The sequence below is a fragment of the Netta rufina genome (genome assembly GCF_964035555.1).
Source record: "Netta rufina genome assembly, chromosome: 1".
Lineage (NCBI taxonomy): Eukaryota > Metazoa > Chordata > Aves > Anseriformes > Anatidae > Netta > Netta rufina.
The window spans coordinates 106,003,002-106,022,266 of record NC_140123.1 but is presented as its reverse complement, the minus strand read 5'-3'; the positions used below and the strand labels follow the sequence as shown (position 1 = coordinate 106,022,266).

The 19,265-nt window shown below is 35.3% G+C and overlaps 1 protein-coding gene across 1 annotated transcript in view; it reads left to right on the top strand.

The window, feature by feature from the left end:
* ROBO1 (roundabout guidance receptor 1) overlaps positions 1-19,265 on the top strand; it is a gene marked incomplete at both ends in the record, with an annotated part of 540,132 nt that overhangs the window by 448,707 nt on the left and 72,160 nt on the right. Inside the window, 2 exons of the mRNA XM_084291939.1 lie at positions 1,825-1,963; positions 3,249-3,376. Coding sequence (XP_084148065.1) covers positions 1,825-1,963; positions 3,249-3,376 — 267 coding nt within the window. The remainder of the gene's footprint in view (positions 1-1,824; positions 1,964-3,248; positions 3,377-19,265) is intronic.

Below are 19,265 nucleotides of genomic sequence, written 5' to 3'. Positions count from 1 at the left end.
GTTTTGCTTAGTTGTCACTTCTACTTCATTCCTTTTTGAACCATTCAATGGTTTTATAATACCGAATTTGTAAACACTTATCTGCATAGTGGAAGTGATATTTGTGAAGTGTGGTATTAGTCAAACGTAACACAAATGTCAGATGCTAAGAATATAAAGCTGTCTCTTTATCCTTCTGTCAGGTTCTTTTGTACTCCTATGAGAAATCTGTGGCATATTTTGGAGTATTCACAGTTCCTCATGGTGCCAGTGGCTTCAGACTCATCCAGTTCCAGGGAGATGATATGTATATCTTTAATACATACAAGTCAAAACATGCAACTGTCTTCTCATTTCTCTCAGAGCTTTCACAGCTTTATAGGCAAAAAGGTCATCTGCCTTAGGCAAAGGAACCTGCAAAGTGCTCTCATGTTCTTTTTTGGACATCTTTTTTGTCATTTGATGCTGCCTCTCAGGATGAGTAATTCTTCTTGGAGTATCCCAGTAATTCTTAAAATACTTCTCTTCTTTGTGCATGTGAAAACCTCACTGCACCACTCTGGTATAACACTCTATGGACAGTAAAGCACCATAAACTTTGGACCCTGTTGCAGGTAGAAAAGTGTATGGATTCCTTTCTTGAAATTTCTAGCTTCTAGTTGGGTTGCCACAATAGCACAGCCTGTGCTGAGGTCTCTTTTCAGAAAACCTGAGAGAATTGTGCAAAATGTGTGTTTCTGACTCTGGTGAGACAGGACGGGGGTCATCCATGTCCTACCATGTGAGTCAGGGATAACAGCAGTGTTTATTAGCAATAATTAGAGAGAAGACCCTGTAGGTATTTTTGGCTTACTTTATTTTGTGTGTTTTATTTTCATTAAAGAAAATTTTATAATGTAGCACTGGAAATGACCATCATGTGCTAGCTGCTGCTGACGTGCAAGCAACCTCATAGAGCTAGTGTGCTGGGCATTACTTGGAATTTATATGCACCATTGAGTCACAGCCTCTAGTAAGATAGTATTTAGTTTGTGCCTTCTGTCTTTTTGAAGCGGTGCAGCAGAGGAGTAGTCATTTGTCTGAGGCCTTGCAGCAGGTCTGCTTCTTTTTAAGGGTCAATGCATATGCAACTTGCGTATTCAATAAGATGTGATTTTCTTTAGGTATATGTGATGTACCTAAGCCTGAAGAAGAAAAGGCTCCTGGGTAACCTTAATGCACCTTTTCAGTAGCTAAAGGGAGCTTATTAAAAAAGATGGAAAGCAGCTTTTTGCTCAGGCACACAATGACAGGACAAGGGGGAATGGTTTTAAACTAAAAGAGAAGAGGTTTAGATTAGAGGTTAGGAAGAAATTCTTCACTCAAAGGGTGGTGAGGCACTGACACAGGTTGCCCAGAGAAGCTGTGGATGCCCCATCCCTGGAGGTGTTCAAGGCCAGATTGGATGGGGCTTTGAGCAACCTGGTGTGGTGCGAGGTGTCCCTGTCTGTGGCAGGGGGGTGTGAACTAGATGGTCTTTAAGGTCCCTTCCAATCCAAACCATTCTATGTTTCTGTGATGTGATGATATATAAGAATTAAGCTTGGATCCTGAACTACCATTGAGACTACTGTACTGAGATGAATAATGCTAGGTATTTATACAGCTACAGGTCTTCTGCTTATTGTCTGAGCTTTTGTCCTGGGGCAAAGAGCTAGAGGAGCAGTGGCAAAATCAGCTCCATTGGATTCATCCCACTCTTCCTGTTCTCTAACAGCTGGAACTGAGGAAAAATCACAATTCAGGCACAAAACTGCTGAACTAATCCTTTAATCCTTTTTTTATTATTATTATTTTTTCCTTTAGAAAGACCATCTTTTGTGAAGAGACCAAGTAATTTGGCTGTAACTGTGGATGATAGTGCTGAGTTTAAATGTGAGGCAAGAGGTGACCCCGTCCCTACAGTAAGATGGAGGAAAGATGATGGGGATTTACCAAAAGCAAGGTACAGTATATGGAGTTAACTTTCTGATGACATTTAGTTTGGTATATGATGTTGCCATTCAACATTTGACTGCTAACATTTCTTGTTCTTGAATAGAAAAGGCTTCATAAGTCATTGAGCTCAATTTGAAGTTATCAGTTATATTAAAACTTAAGAATTGCTTGTTCTAAGCCTTTCATTGTGACAACATGAAAAAAAAATACACCTCAGTTCAGTCAGTAATATCTGAAATGGATTAAGATTTCACCTGAAAAACCTTCTGTAATTATTAAAACTTTGAGGGAATGTATAACAGTTAATAAATTAGCTTACAACATCAAGAAGTGTATACTGGAATTGCAATTGATGTAAAATGTAGTCTGTTAATGTACCAAGCTGTCTTGGTTATATATGGTTTTCTTATTAAATCTCTAATTTACTTTTTTTCTGTCCTTGCTCTAATTCAGGCCAATAAGTAAAACACCTTATTAAAGGAAAATACAATTCCGTGATAGATAATACATTTATTTACTTGAAATACCCATACATACATCAGTTGAAAACCTATTGAGAGAGGTTTTCAAATCCCTCCTAATCAGGAGGGATTTGAAAGAAGACACAGTAACAGTTGGCTCCTGTCATCCAAATTCATTTTTCTGTTAATCTAGTCTATAACTTTAATAAAAAGTATTGTGTTTTTAAGAGGAAAATATGGTTCCATGAAGAGAAACACATTGACAGCATTATACAAAGAAGAGGAAAAAAAAGGTGATGAAAGGACAGGAAATGGTGAAAGGCCACACATCATTTTTTAGAAAAATTATTGAATGAGTTGCGATTTATACTGAAGTTTAACCAATTCTGATCTTTCTGAGGATAATATTTTCTTTTCAACTATATTAAAAAATAAAATAAAATCTTTCATTCAGATGGAAAAAGTATGGAGAGAATGATTACTATTATTAAATTTACCTGTTAAGACAGTTCTAATAATTAAAAAGTTCTGTGGTAGAACCTTATAATTGTATTACACTAGTGAAATTCTACTGGTGCCAGCGAAACTGACTCATGTTGCAAATAAAATCAGAATCAGGTTTTCAAATTTATAAATATATATTTTGCTTCAAAATCTTTGTTTTTACATTATTGATTTACAATAATTTTAAAATATTTTTATTTATAAGGGAAATGTATAAATAAAAATATTTCAGAGGAAAAACACGGTATTCCTTCCTACCCTTTACAGAAGTTATACAAAGTTCTACCTTTTTTCTTGTTCATTATATATTACTATGTATATTTAAAGATACGAAATCCGTGATGATCATACCTTGAAAATACGGAAAGTTATGGCAGGAGACATGGGCTCATATACTTGCGTTGCAGAAAATATGGTTGGAAAAGCTGAAGCATCAGCTACTCTAACAGTGCAAGGTAAGAATGTTTCTTTGTATATTATTCTAACCTAGAATTAAGAGAAATGGATTTTCTCCGTGGCAAACTTAGGGAGTTGTTATACACAGACTAGTTGTGTCTATAAACAACTCATAGAGTTGCTACTTACACCATATATCTATGCCGTGCTGTGTAAAAAAAAAAAAAAAAAAAAAAAAAAAAAAGCAAAAATATCATTTTAGTTTAAGCTGTATTTAAACTGTATTCAGCTTAATGGAACAGAAGCATTTCGTATGTAACATTTTTCTTAAGAGTCTTTACCTTACCAGGGTGGGGAATTGAATACATTTTGAATTTCAGTGTGTTTAGAATTGTGTTATTTAGAAGCTTTTTATCTGAAACACTAACAGAACGAATAAAACCAGTTTTAGCAAACTACATTACTTTAAATTTAGTTTCAATTATCTGCTGATTTTTTTTCAATTAAATGCAGTAAAAAAGCATTGAATGATAAATCTGTGTGTATATCTTATAATGCATTAACCCAGACCACTGGAATTTCAGTTGTTTTTTCATTATAAAAGCATGTCATAGCACTACTGTTTCTCTGTAAGATAAAATTCAGTGGAACTCAGTGTATTAATATGTATAAAGAGTCTTCATTGCCTTTATATACACAATCCAGATGTTCACCATTCAGATAATCCCTTTCTTCCTTTCCTGGCTAGCAGACAGGCAATGATGTCATACTGATGCTTTTTTTTTTTTTCAACACGCTGATGGTCCTCCTGTCCTTTTTTCTGTTTAGTGGGAATTAGTCATTATGAAGTTCTGGGGAAGTATAGGCTTAAAAGTATTTTATTTGGTAACTGCACTCTATTTTGACACATTTACTGTAGCAGGAAAGGTCTTGTCCTTAACCTGATCTCCTTTTTCCACTAGAAACATTTGGTATCCTTAACATCTGTAGCCATTAGGAAAATACAGGAAGGATTATTTTTGTTGGAGGTCTCATAAAAAATTTTGAGATGTTCTCTTTTGTTAAGTCATCATGATGTTTATACATCAAAACTGATATCTTATGTTTGCAAAATAATCATCTCTTATGCTCAGTGTTTTAGAATAAAAGATGAACAGGTGAGCAGTAAGCACAGTTTATTCCAAAGAAAAAGCTTGATTTTTGATATATTCTTTTTTAACGGCTATTTGTTCTGAAGATCATTTCTTATGTCAACTGACAACTGTTAATCTTTTAGAATATCAATTAATTTAGAATATCAATTAATAATCAGTATTAAGAACATTTCCTCTATGACTGGTTGAGCAGATACCTTTCTGGAAATAAGCTATCAGTATCCCTAGTCCTCCTCAGTCTTATTCAAATAATCTGCAGACACATTCTGGTAATGTCATATTGGTTGATGGTACTACTCAGATCTAAAATTACCTAAGTTTATAGTTGATAGAGATCTAGAGTGAGATCTTTTGAATTTTGATAATAAAACAGTATTTCTTTGTAAGCATTTATATTACACAGTGGATGTTTACGCTGTAAAAGCTTTGCTCTGCAGATACTGTTATACAATAATTGGTTTCCCAGCATGAATGGATTATCTCCTGAGCTATTTTTCTATGCTAATGTGTCTGTAGAATGGATTGATGCGAGAAATTGTGATGTGTGGGGCCAATTTGTAGTTTATAATGCAGTAAATTATGATCAAAATCCATTTATTAAAGTATATAGGAGACCTAGGTTTATGGAAGAAAAGAAAGAAAAAGAAAAAAAAAAGACTCCTCTAGAGAGCATGCATTTCTAGAGAGCAGGTATTTTTTCACATTTTTCTTTCTTTTTCTCCTGTTTCTTCTCTCCTACTGCTCTTCTTGTTTGGTCCCTGCTTTCCCTCCTCTGCCCTCTTATTTAAACCACATCTTCTGAAGGGTCAGCTTATTGGCTACACTACATCTAGAGAGGTAGATGTGATCTTGTTTCAGTGTTAAGATGATAATGATCTGACAGCATTCATGGGCATATGAGCATATTCCCACAGCTCATCAAGGAAAATATTTTTTCATTTATATGAGTTAGTATTTTTCCAGGCTGATTTAAGAAATGGAAATGATAAGTCTCTTCTGTGCTTTTGGTAGTTTTCATATGTTCTGTTGATGAAGGAATAATACATAAGTTGGGGGGGGTATGCTGGATAGAGTTATTTCTTATGCATATTTGGGCAATGTTACAAACCATGGCCTCAGAATTTGAATCTGCAGCTGTGTATCTGTCCTTTTTAAATTCAACAAAAGACAAAGGTTGGTTTGTTTGTTCCCTCGGTATCTCTGGGATAGGCAGTGGTGTTTTCATGCCAGACAGCCCTCCAAAGAAACAATATGGGAGTTGTTAACGGTAAAAACTCCAGAGGACATGTCTGTTTAGGTAGGGGTGGTCATAGTCTGACAAGTGTCTATGCTGTTAAAGTGCTACCCTGCATGAAATGTGACATAGAGCAGAAAGTGCTGTAAGTGATGCTCTTCAGGATGCTTCTCAGTCTTTTGGCTTTGTGGCACTGCTATGATGATAGATCCTCTTCCTGCACTCATCATTTTCCAGGCCTGATTGAACTGTGTAAGTTCTGTAGCCTGCAGGGTTATCTAGGGTATTAAGAAGTGGAGATTGTAGCACGGTGGCTAATGGAGATACTTAGGTGGCAGGGATGTGACGATGAGAGGTGGTGAATAGCTAACCTGGTGTCTCAACAGAGAGCTAGCTGGGATCTAGCTGTACTGCTAGCCTTCAGCTCAGCACTGACACTGCTTTGGTCTAGCAGACATCTAGCAGTAGGTAAGACATGCCCTGCAGTGCTCCATAAAACTCTGCATGGCATCCTCTAAGCTAGTAATGCTTCTGGGAACGAGCTGTCTCTGTATCTGTGGACTAGTAACGATCAGCTCAGATAATTTAACTACATATAATGGGATGCTGATGGCAGAAAATACGGAAGAGGGGAGGAGATACCAGTTCCATTTCAGTGTTTTACATGTACTTACTCAAGCCAACAGCATCATGGGTTCTGATTACTGGGATCAGTATTTCCCTGCATACAGACTCCAAACTTTGGGGATTGTACCTGTTTCCTCTCAATATATGAGGTACAGATGTTGTATTTTTATTCAGTTTCACTAAAATTACTAAACCAAATTTGGAGTTCTATATTGACATAGAAGCTCGAACCCCTCATTTAGTCTTTTAGTATTGTAGTTTAAAAGTATTTCCATCTTTCAAGTTGTTTGTCAGGTTATCTTATTTTCTTCCTTGAAAACTAAATACTTAAGAAAACTTAATTCTACTGTTTTTGTGTTTTTTGTTTTTTGTTTTTTTGTTTTGTTTTGTTTTGTTTTGTTTTGCTTTGTTTTTGCATTCTCCTAAAATTAGAGAGCCTCAGTCTGTTGTTTTCATTTTGTATCAATGTGTAGCACATATGTAAGGCATCCGTAGACATACTGAATGCACACAGTAGAGTTTAATTCAGGAGATGATTAATTATTGAATAAATACCTCAATCAATACAAGCTGCCAGGAAGCATCCTGGAGTACAATACATTTTATTTTACCAGACTCTAATAAGTACCTGATGTGCTCCAGCAAAGGGAAGTGATGGCCAAAAATGTATCTCTGGACCCACTGGATTTATCTCTTAGTTTCCAGCACTAAGTAAATTGGATATATTTATCGTGCATAATTTTAATATATATGCAAGATGCTTTTAATGTTTTCATGGAGATGTCTATTATATGTTTTTCTTAGTTTTATGCCTTTAAGCAGGACTGTAGAAATGGTAATATTATATACAATTTAACTGAATCCCATATTCCTGAGAAATATAAAATTGCCATGAATATGTGCCTCAGAACCTCAGTTCTAAAACAGAATTAGTTTTACCATTAATCGAAATAGCAGTAGGCTTTCTTCAGAAACCAGCAAATTTCACATTTAATCATAAAAATGCTTTCAAGTAAATCTAGCAACGAAAGGTTTCACTTATTTTCCCCTAGTTCCATTTGCTTTGCTCCCATTTGCAGTACTTAATTAGGCTTTTTTTTTTTTTTTAACATCCATTTTAATAAGATTTCTATGCTTTATGTTGAAATGAGATTTACTCTCTAAAACAACTGCAAATTATGATTCCAGGGGAAGTCTTCCTAGGCTGTAGGCCAAGAACTGTTATAGCAAATACATGTATGACAGTGTCGTTGTTGCTCAGCAGGAGTTGAAGAGGTTAAGTACATCAGGTGAGCAGGTCTCCACAAAATACCCCTGATGTTGGCTATGGGTTGGTCACCAGCAGGTTGGTAGTGAACGGCAATCGTCAAACTTTGTGTTCTTTTTAGGTCCTTTTCATCAAAAAGTGACTGTGTAGGAGCTTGTAGTATTAGTTGTAGTGCCCCGTCTAATACACACCCAAGCATGCTGCAGCAGTAACTGAACACTGCATTGTAAATGTTGGCATTCAAAGGCACTAAGCATATTCAATGTTACTGGTTTGGCAGGAAGAAGGAAGAATTCCTGTGGAAATAGCTCTGGCAAATTCATATTTTGCAGTGGTACTCTTTGATATCAAGGCTGTTCTGGTTTATGATGTCATTACTGTTAGGAATAACAGAAATTGCCTATGGGGTATCCACCCTACAGTGATAAGAACTTTCTATAAATGACTTCTGGCTGGGATTTTGCTGGACTGGTCAACTGACAAGGAATTCTAATCAGAAAAGGTGGCACATGCATTAGGTCTGGAATTTCCTCTGCCTTTTACCTCCCTCTTTGTGCAAAGTAGCTTCAAGGCAGGCCATAGAAGACATCTATTTGATTAGGCTTCTGGGTAGGGCTTGGAAAACCACCCTGAATAGAAAGGAATGGGATTTGCTCTTTTATCTGTCAGATACCATGTAAATGTTTCCACTGTGTCAGGTTGCTGGTACACATTATAAGTTGGCTGTAAATGTAATTGCTTTATAGGTATCTGAGATACAAACATTAAAATAACAAAGACAAGATATGAATTTTTATGGGATTTAAAAAAAAATGCCATTGGGGTATATGTTGGCTACTGTGTGTTTTGCAGTGAAGGCCTCACTGGATCATTAAATGCTTTAATTTTAAAACAGGGATTTGGATTTAAATCTTTAAATTTAAACTTGTCTATGTGGTCAGTATTTCTCCCTTTTGAAAGTATTGATTTTAAGCAATATTGAGTCTTACATTTCATGAAGGAGAAAGGAATAATAGTGATTGATGAAATTCAGTTTTTTGTTTTTGTTTTTTTTAATTAATAAACTTTTGGCAGGATAAGTGAGGGGAGCTATCTCTTGTGATTTGTGTAGCTTAAAGGCACAGCCCTTTCCCCATTAATGACTTCTGTAAACTATGACAGTACTTCAGATTTCTATCAATGATCAGAGGAGTTTGACTGCCACCTATTTCTGGTTAGAGAATATAAATCTTAGAAGTTAATCAGAGGGAAATGAGGAAACTATCTGAAGAAGAGGTTAGTGCCCTGAAGGTGCTTGTTCTACTGATGCGAGTGATGAACACTAAGATTCCTGAGGCATTTCTGAAATGCAGGGAAAGAAGGAAACAGTAAATATTTCAAAAATTAAAAAGAAAAAGGTTTATAGTTGCTTTAAATCCATGTAACATATTTCAATAAACAACTGCTTCTATGTTTTTTAAGTTTTTAACTGGAGGTTTTTTTGTTTGTTTGTTTGTTTTACATAGTATCTCATAACAATGACTACAATTGCTTACGTGGAAAAAATGCTTAAAAACTTTAGAGAACTGTTACTGTAATTTAGCACTTTATAACAAGAAGTTGAGACAGATGTTTCTTAGCAAGTAGAGCATAAGGAGTCCAAATAATTTGGAGAAACATTACTGGAGAGATATGTTGAAGCTAGAGGCTTTCTCCTGCAGGAAGAGATTAATTTACTGTAAAATTCTTAAAAATTACACCTTTTAATCACTCAGTGCAGAGAATTTAAGAAAGTAGATGTGTGTAGAATAAATCAGCACTCAATTAAAAAGTAGCACAGATTCTTTTCTAGTGCCTGCAATTTCCTAAACCCCATGGCTAAGGAAAAATCAATTGTTTCTGTATCAGGCGTGTGTGTGTGACTGCTGTTGTAAAGATAACATTTCAACAGTTTTGCCATTAAAATAGACAAAGAAGAATTTTACTGCAAAATGTTGTGTTTGGGGATTTATATGTAAAATTAAATAGAGTGCAAGGAATAACAACTTACATGGGCTACTCATTAAACAGTATTTCTGCTGTATGCTCATTCTGAAATAAATATAGGCCTTATTAAGTTACGCTAAACATCTGTAAAAAAGTAACACCCTTTTTCTGGCCTTGTTTCTAACCTGTAAGTAATTTTCATAAGGACTATACAGTGATTATAGTACACTCCCTTACTTATATTACATTACATGCATCATTAAAATCAGTCATCTCTGTGAATTAGTTCTTGACAAAAAATGCTGACTTATAACAGCAGTGTTCAAACATTATTTCGCTAAGCTGTTTTAGGCACTGTTTGTGTCTATGAACTATGTTTTGTTTGAACACTAAAATAGGTTATTGTTAGGTGCTGAATAACACTCCAGAATAAATATGAGTAATAAAGTATCTTGCAGTCTTTACAAGCAAATTGTGTCACCTAGTAGGCTCAGTATCATGAGCTTCCAGTGCAAGAAAAAAACAGCTTAAACTGCTAAACATGAAGTATGCTCTTATTATTCTTAGTGGGAGAACTGCATGTCGTTCTTGTCCCAATGACTGCACATTAATTTCTGAAGTTTGAAGTTAATTTTTTTTTCATTTGATTATGGAATAGGATGAGAGGGTTAGGAAACAAACTGGATGGATGGACATCAGGTTGCTTTGCTGTGTTCTCATAAATATCCAATGCACTCTAAACACAACTCTGAGGGGGATTTTGTTCTCTTTGCATCTTTCAGTGTCATATAGGATAGTCCACCTACGACTTGTATTTCCTCAAATGAAACAGCTGCTCTCTTCTTTGGTACAGTTAAGGTAGCACATTGGTACCTGGGTTTTAGGAAAGAGGAAATTTCAAGTCACCCAAGAGTTCTGCTGCAACCCAGTCTTTCTGAAACCTATTCCTTACCTTTCTCTTGAGTTACTGTGTGCTCAGATCTTGTCAGACTTTTTTCCTTAAAGTGTGTTACTAACCTAAATAAAAACAGAACCTCAAAACTTGTTTGCTAATATCCCTAGATTATCACAGCTGCCATAACACTTCATTTCAGACTACCAGTAATTTTGATAGTGTTAGTCTTTTTGTAAAGGTGAACCACTGCCTCACTGTATGAAAAACAGTCTGAGTGTTGTTTTTATTTTTCGTTTGTTTGTTTCTGAAGATTGTGTTTATTTCTTTAGGCAGCTTTCCATCTGCCTCACACTAAAAATCCCTGGTACCTGATGACTATTTTGATCTGATGATTTGTTCTTAAATGTTGCAACTTTTGCTACCTGTAATTAACATCTGTTAATATGTCCTAGTTACCTTGTAGATAACACTATCAATGAAGTAAGATCAGGTATTACTGGGCTATTTGTAGACCTGGGTTGTCTGTATGTGAGGAAGTATCTCCCTTATAACAAGAAAGAGAAGTCTAGATTCCTTTTGAAATAGTATCTGTTTCAGTTGGCAGTATTCCTTAGTGAGTATTGCATGTAAAATAATAATAATAATTTATAATGATCAAAAGTTACTTCGCTGTGGAGGTTTATTGTCCTTTCGTTTTTAGTGTGTGTTTGGTATCTATTGATCATGGGGCTTTGGCCACTTCTCACAAATAGCTTTTACTTATTAGAAGAATGTTGCTATGGATTTTAAATACCTCTTTCGAAGAAGAAAACTGCTATCATAAGCAGCTGGGGAAAAAATTACATTCCATTTCCTTTTTAGCTCTACTATCTTTTATTGTAAGTTAAAAATGCAGTAGGGTGCTCCTGAGAATTCTTCAAATAGTATCCAGCTGTCATATTCTTTTTGTACTTCTGCACAGCTTACTTAAAAATCATCTATCCTTTTTCACTCTTTTAAAAGGCTTTAGTATAAATATTTGTGGCTATGACTGCTTAGATTGCAGCAGCGCCTAAAATTACCTCAGTGCTTTTTAAACAGAGGGCAAGACAAGCATTCTCCAGAAAAGCCTGGGAAACAGAACTCCACAGTTCACTGCATTGCTCTGGTTTTTAAATAGATGAAATTAAGCCTCTCCTAAGTGTGCTCACTAAATGGTATTTAGTTTATAAGATGGTTTAGGAGGACCAAGAGCAAGGATGGAACAGAGGAGGGTAGGAGAGGAACTTCTGGAAGGACTTAAATCGCTCCCTCTCTGTCTTCCACCCCCCATATTTTAGATTTCCACTGTCACCCCAAGGCATTGACTACAGGGTTTATGAACATTATAAACTGAGAGTATTACATGTATTAACCTGAGAAGTGCTGCCTTTTAAAACTACACTGCAAAGTCTCTTTCCACATTTTTGATTTTATCATAAAAATCTTCATTAACTCCTGAAAAAGGTGAGATTGCAAGCTTTCTGATTTTGTAGCTAGTATCAGCAAAATCATTTGCAAATCAAAAAATCTTGTGTGAGTACATTGTGCAGACTGTTCTGTTCCCAGAGATTTTTGCAGTAGGTTTCTTCCCAACACACAAGAGGGCTACTTGTGTAGCCCTCTTCATCTCGACTCTAAATGTTTTTTAGGGAAGATTTGCTCTCAAGCAAACATTGATATAATTTCACAACTGAGACACAGCTGAGAGAGCACCAGTTTTCACTACCCAACCCTATCAATTAGAATTTAGAAGAAAAGAAAAAAAATCACCTCTCAGCCCAAATTAAATCTCAAAATGACCAGAAATCTACATGGACATCCTCATGTCTGTCTCTCCCCAGTATGTGTGCTAACTCGAAGTGTAATTACATTTTCAAGGCTGCATTTGTACTGTCAGCAGGAAGGAACAGTACTTGTCTTTTTCTTTGTGAGACCACTTTCCCTTGACGCACATTAGATCTCCTGAGTCACCTGCCCTTTTACTCTGGGTACCAAGCCAGCAGGTAGAAGCCCACGTCCCCTGCTGAGTCTGAGAATATATTCTGCTTGCCTGATCAGAGTAAACTGGCTGCCCAGTTTCCAGACTGCAGCTGCCTCACGACCACTGGCTCAGAGTGCAGCAGGTAAGCATGGTGAGAAGTGCAGCTGGCAGTCCACCAGCACCCTGATGGTGGCACATTCATGACAAGCACAGATTGTACTCAGCCTGTTTCCAAGTTGCTGCCCAGCACGTGGCAAGTCTTTGTTGTTCTGACACCTCACAGAGGAGAGAATGTGTGTCAACTATAAACAAACAAAAAGAAAGAAACAAATAAAAAATTGTTGTGAAATATGTTGAGGAACACAGCAGTTAATTAATACTGAAATTTCTTCCATTATTAAGTGTTCAGTGCATGAAACTGAAACATTGTTTTGGGTTTCTAGATTTCTACTACTACTTGCGGTGATCCCAAGTATCAGAATCGTTTATCCTAATGCTCGATCAACAGTTTTCTATTTTAATTTAATTCTCTTTCTTATAACACTGTTATAGAATATAATCCATCTGCTTCTCCTCTCCAGTCTATTTTGATTTCCATCTTCTCATCTTTGCTCATTTGAAGTTACAGTAGTCACTTGCTCTTATAAACTGAAGAAGTGTTTATCTGATATATCATCAACAACCCAAAACAGAATTTTTCCAGTCATCATAAATGTAATTAACCATGATCACTCCCTTGCCAGGGTTTGGAATTACAAGTCCTCACTTTTGATTTGAAACATCAAAAAAGCACATGTAAACATTTTCCCTGAACTATATGTGGTTGTGGCATGCTTGGAGCCAGACTGTTAGACCTTTCCTCAGAAGTTTGTACTGCACTATATCACACTTCATGCCCTGGAGCTATATACTGTGTAAGCATTCATGGTGAGTAAAGGTGTCCCAGTCTGGTCTTTTAAGAATGTGAATTTTAGCACAAAATATGGAAAATGTAAACTATTTGTATATAGAGAGAGACCTCAAGAAATGACAGTTGAAAATGCAAAGGCCAGTGAGGATGAAAAAGGATATACCCTGTTTCTTTTGTAATGTATCTGGTAATGTTTTCCCATGTTTTTCACAGGTTGTAGTCAGGAGACAGCTGAATGGCAGCATTTATATATATATATATATATATATATATATATATATATATATATATATATTTATATTTATTTATTTATTTATTTATTTATTATTATTATTATTTTTCAGAACAAGAGATTTTGGCCTTCGCTTTTGACTGTGTAGAAAGTAATACTTCTCACAGATGACTGCAGAAAAATGTTGCTTATGAAGGATATTGGGTGCTTCAGATTGATTTGATAAGAACAAATAGCGAACAAATCACTGGAAGGGAAATGAAACGTTGACTTAAACTAATTCCCTTAATAATAACTTTTGTAGAACAGCAACATCTCTTTCTGGTAGGTGTGTTACAGGAAGGCATTCAGTGGTCCTTGTTCAGATATTAATGCCTCCAGAATTTAAATCCTTTTTTGGAAAGTAAAAAGTTGTTAATTAGATTTCAGAGTTTAGCAGTGAAACATATTCATGAACAGAAGAGGTAGGCAGCTTTTGTGCTGGTTGAAACTAGGAAAAGAATTGGAAAAGATCATTAGACCTTCTTAAAAAAATATATTATTATTATTATTATTTTAAGGAGTGACCACTCGGAGTTTGACCAGTTTGTTAAACCTGTTCCAACTAACACTTCCCCTGCATATAACTCCAGTACCCAAATCTTCTGTACTTAGCCATTTTTTTCATGTAGAGATTATAAACATCTGAGAGTTCAAAAAAGTTTCAGCCATTCAAAAAAGTTACAGCCAAAATGGCAATGTTTTATTACAAATAATATAGCTATCTCTGTACTATCTCTGTTGCTAGCTCTGGAGTTTCTCCTCTCATACTCTCTAGTCTCTACTTGGCCAATTGCATCATTAATGCCAGCTCCCCAGGCTGTCCCTTCCAGCGTGTAGGCTCATAATCACACCCCATCTCCTACCAGTTTGTTTCTACAGGCATATTCAACCTCTGAATTATTTTTTTTCTTGAACTACGGTTAATGTATCACAAAATTAATTGAAAGCAATCTAAATTTCATTGTGACTGCCATTTCACAGATTAATCATATACTTAAACATTTATACAGAAACTAAAGACTGCCTATTACCTTGATCTTATATTATAATTATTGGCCTGAATATTGGGATTGCTTGATTTGTCTTGTGTAGAATTATACAGTCTCACTACCTTTATATTAATTTCTATATGCTATAAGGGTGTCAAGCAGTCCTTGAAGACTTAAAATTTTTTATTCTAATAATAAAAAATGAAATACACTGGGCTTAAATTGAAGGTATTTAGCTTGCATCAACTGAACTATAAGATGTATTCTAAGAATCCAGAAAGTATTCATAAATAGTAATAGTCATACTTTATGAGTTTTTAATATGCAGAACAAAACGCTGTTTAGTAATTAAGTACCACCTTGAATCCCTAGATCTCAAAAATACTTTATTAGTATAAATGAATGACAATTTCTGTCTCTTTACTCTTTTTAAGATAGATAATTACTATACTGCTTTTGGGACTGAGATACTTGAATATTGTAGCTTGTCCAATGTCAGACTATGAAACAGAGGCAACTCTAATATTTGCTACTTAATACTGGAGCACTGATAAATTGTAGAGAAACACTAGATCAGCATTTGCATTCACTTCTGTGAGAAAAATTAATAAATGTGTTATTTAAAGATGCAGGCATTATGTACAGTATGTTGTGGTCTCATATGTACATACATCCTTTGAGGAAAGGCTGAGAGAACAGCTCTTGCTTAGCTTGGACGAGAGGTGGCTTCAGTGCTGGACGTAACAGCAGCTCCCAGTACCTACAGGGAGGTTGTCAGTAAGACAGAGCCAGGCTGTGTTGGGAGGAAAAGAGGCAAGTGATGTAAGTTGAAACAAGGGAGATTGATACTGGATACAAGAAGAAGTTTCTTCACTGGGTGGACAGTCAAGAGAGGAGAAGGTTGCCCAGATTGTTTGTTCATTCTCAGTCCTTAGAAATTTTCAAAACCTGAGTGGATCAAGCCCTATGCAGCCTGACCTCACCCCATAGCTGACCCTGTTTGAGCAGGAGTTTGTACTGGAGACCTCCTGATACTGCTTCCAACCTGAATTATCCTATGATCCTCCAATACGATATCTATCAAATAAAATAGTTGCTCCACTAACATCTGGTAACTATACTTGTCTCTAGTTTGAGTCCTAAAACTGCAAATTCCTACTCCTGAGAGTGGATTTAATTATACCAATAGTCCCAGTGAGGATGATAAGATTGCTGGCAAGAATAAGATATTAGAATATAAAGTCACTAGTCTGGAAACCACTTTTCTTTTGTTTTTTTGTTCAGTGACTGGACACATGTCTTCTGTGATAAACCTCATATGTCAAGGAAATTATTTGAAAGGCAAAAATATTATTCCTTTGGTATTTGTGGTTTCACATGCTACCTTCCTGTCTTTACAAACAGGTTATTCCCCCTAGTTACCATGTGAAAAGTCATGATAAACACATGGAAAATGAATTTACTTAATAATTGAGTGTAAGTGCTGTCAAATAAAATGTGCCCTAATAGAGTAAAAACTATTTATTTCTCAGTTTTAGGAACCTTAGATATTAATAGTATGTAGATAAAAGTAAGAAAGTGGTCTTTGTTGTAGCTATTGCTTTTATTGTTGTTCTTTTAAACCACATGATTTCCCTCTGACAGAACTGTTTAAATTTTTGTATGAAACTTCACCCTTTGCCCTTAACACAAGTTTGCAACCAACGTGATGCCCTGTTTCTACAGGGATTTATTTTCATGTATCAGTATCCCCTCTGTTTTTACAGGTGGGCAAAAAAATATATTTGCTCAACAGGGTTATTTTTGACATACAATAACAAAACCATCTGGTTAAAAGAAAAGTGGAAATTCAGCACTTGCAAGTTAATTTAATTTGTGGAAATGCAATTGAGCAACCAAGACAGATTTCTATCTTGAAAATTTCAAGTGTGCTTTCAGTAGAAGGCTCAGGCAGCTTTGCATTGCTACCAAGAAGGCTTATCTTTTCTCTTTTGGGCATTTATTAAGTAGTGGAAAATTGCTAATTTAAAGTGCAATCCTCTGTGCAAGAATTGCAATCCATTATGTCTCTTATCAGACTCCTTCATGTAGAATATGAGTTGTGTTTTATGGAGAAGCATTTCTAATTTTAAAGCAGGTCAAAATGTAATTGCAAGTTTAGCAGAGAGCTTTTCCGTTTTAAAGGAGTGGCTATTGTGTAATATAAACATACACAATCGAGAGTCACTAGGAGCTCAGTCTTGGGGACAAGCATATTTCTCTCAGGAATTCTTCTATGTAATTCATTGGCTACTCCTCTTAAAATTCACAGATTTGCCAACTGAGCAGAATAATGCACACTATTTTTCTCACACATTTAAAGAAGGCTAACATACATTCAGAATACTTCCCTAAAATTGAAAATCAAAACTTTGAAAACTGTGCACTTTGATTTTCTCTTTTTGGAATTGCTTCCTTAAAAATTTCTCTAATAACATAAAAACAGAGTTCTCTGTATGACCGGGTTTTTACACTTTCAGTTGCAGTTTCTTGGCACGATCCAAATTCAAGTATTATGTCAGATTCTCCTTCTGCTTCATTTTCTTAATACACCTGGAGTCCCCTGTTTATGTGAACTGTAAGCCAGTATTTTTCATGCCTAATGAATTTTGGCAGACTGGATATTATTAGTTTCCTCCATGTGTTCTATCAGAGGATGGTGTATAGCAGGTGCTTACATACTCAATATAAAAGCAAACCCTGCTGAACAACAGTTGTTTTATTCTCAGCTTAAAGCTTAAAGGGCTTGGTGTTTGTAAAATGTATTAAGAAAAGTATATATATTTGGAATTATACTGTAATTATTTTATACCAACCACCTTTTTTTTTCTCCCCAGAACCTATATATAATTATGCAATGCACAATTTTTACATTTTTATTTTGAATCTGTTCTTTCAATTAGTGATGTATTGTTGGAATGCTTTCTAACATGCCTTTTTTTTGTAAGTGAAATTCGCCTCCCAGGATTCATCAGGTCATTTCCAAACTTACAATAATGTTCACCTATGTTTGAAGGACAATGTGCTATTAGATAATTTACCACTGGAATATTTCTGTTGAGAAACGGAATGTTTTGCAGTAGATCTCTGCTTTCGTGTATTTCACTGAAATTGAGATTTTTGGGGGGAAGAAAAGGATTAAAAATCTTTTTTAATATAATTTTAATTGTGGATTAGTTTGCATTTGCAATTTAATACTAATCATTATGACCTTGATACAGCAATTCTATACTGGAAAAAAAATGGTGTGGGGGCTAAATCCCTCCGCATATTACTGAAGGTTGAGTAAACTGCCTTTGTAATAGCTATTAGCCTCAGAGAAGTATTTTCTGTTAGTAAATGTTTTTATGCTTTATAAAGAGCGTTACTGTCACTGTTCTATTTCAGTAGTGTTGCGAATTGATATTTACTGTAGATTTCAAGTTCATTTTACTATGGAAAACTCTTCATGCAGAGAAACAATAATATGGGGAAAAAAATAAAAAGTTTTTACCTAAGGTTCCACAACGACAATTGCCTTGGAATAGAACCCAATTTGCCCAACCATTATTTTAGTCTGTTACCTGGTTTAGTCTATAGCCTACTTCCAGCATGATAGAGCTTTAAAATATAAAATATGTGGTTCAACATTTTGAAGCTGTTTCGTATATCAGAATATATATGTGCTTTCTAAGATCGTTACCAGGGATCCTTTTTTTTTTATTTATTTATTTAATTTTGCTTTACTCTTTACTTTGTTTCATGTCTATTCAATTTTATTTATTCCATGTTTTCTTTTTGTTTTGTTTTTGTTTTTAGTTGTGTCTGGTAAGTTGAAATTTTATTGGCCATCTTCTAATCATCGTATTACTGTGACGAGAACATCTCCCCTTTCCATCCATCCCCTTCCATGTCCTTCAACCAGTCAGCTCCCATCTTTTACTTGTTATTGACAAGACACATCGCACAGAATAAATTCTGCATGAAGTATGGGTAACTTAATGACAAAGAGAAAGGTAATGGGTTGCTAACTTTGTTTTTACGTGATGTAATGACTCAAATCCTGATGTTTTCTAGCTTCAATGACTGCATTAGTTGAAATTGTGCTCTATAAAATAAAATAATTTTTGTTTTAAAGGTTCTGCTTCCTTTATGGTATAGTCATCACATACCACTTGTCTGAATGATCCGAGGTGTGAAAGCAAACTGAAGTTTATAGGAAAAAGTGGTGAAAATGCTTCTAGTACAATACAAACATGGAAGACAATTTAATAATAAAGTTTCTCTTAACCCTATTTTAGTTCTTCTGACACTGAAGCTATTGGGATTTTCATTATTTACTATAACAGGAGTAGATTTAGAATAATACAAATATGCATAATATACACAGGTATTTTGACTAATATACATGTAAAATGCATGTTTAGAATAATACATGGAAGCATGTACCTATCTGTAGTTTATAAATTCTACCATGGTTACCTGGGAGACTACATTTCCTGTCTTTTTTTTGGCATTCAATAGTCCCTGAAAATCATGTTCAGGTATTAGAATCACAAGCATTCAGCTATTTCTCCAGTGGTCACAGCTGTTTTATCCTGATATAACTGTAT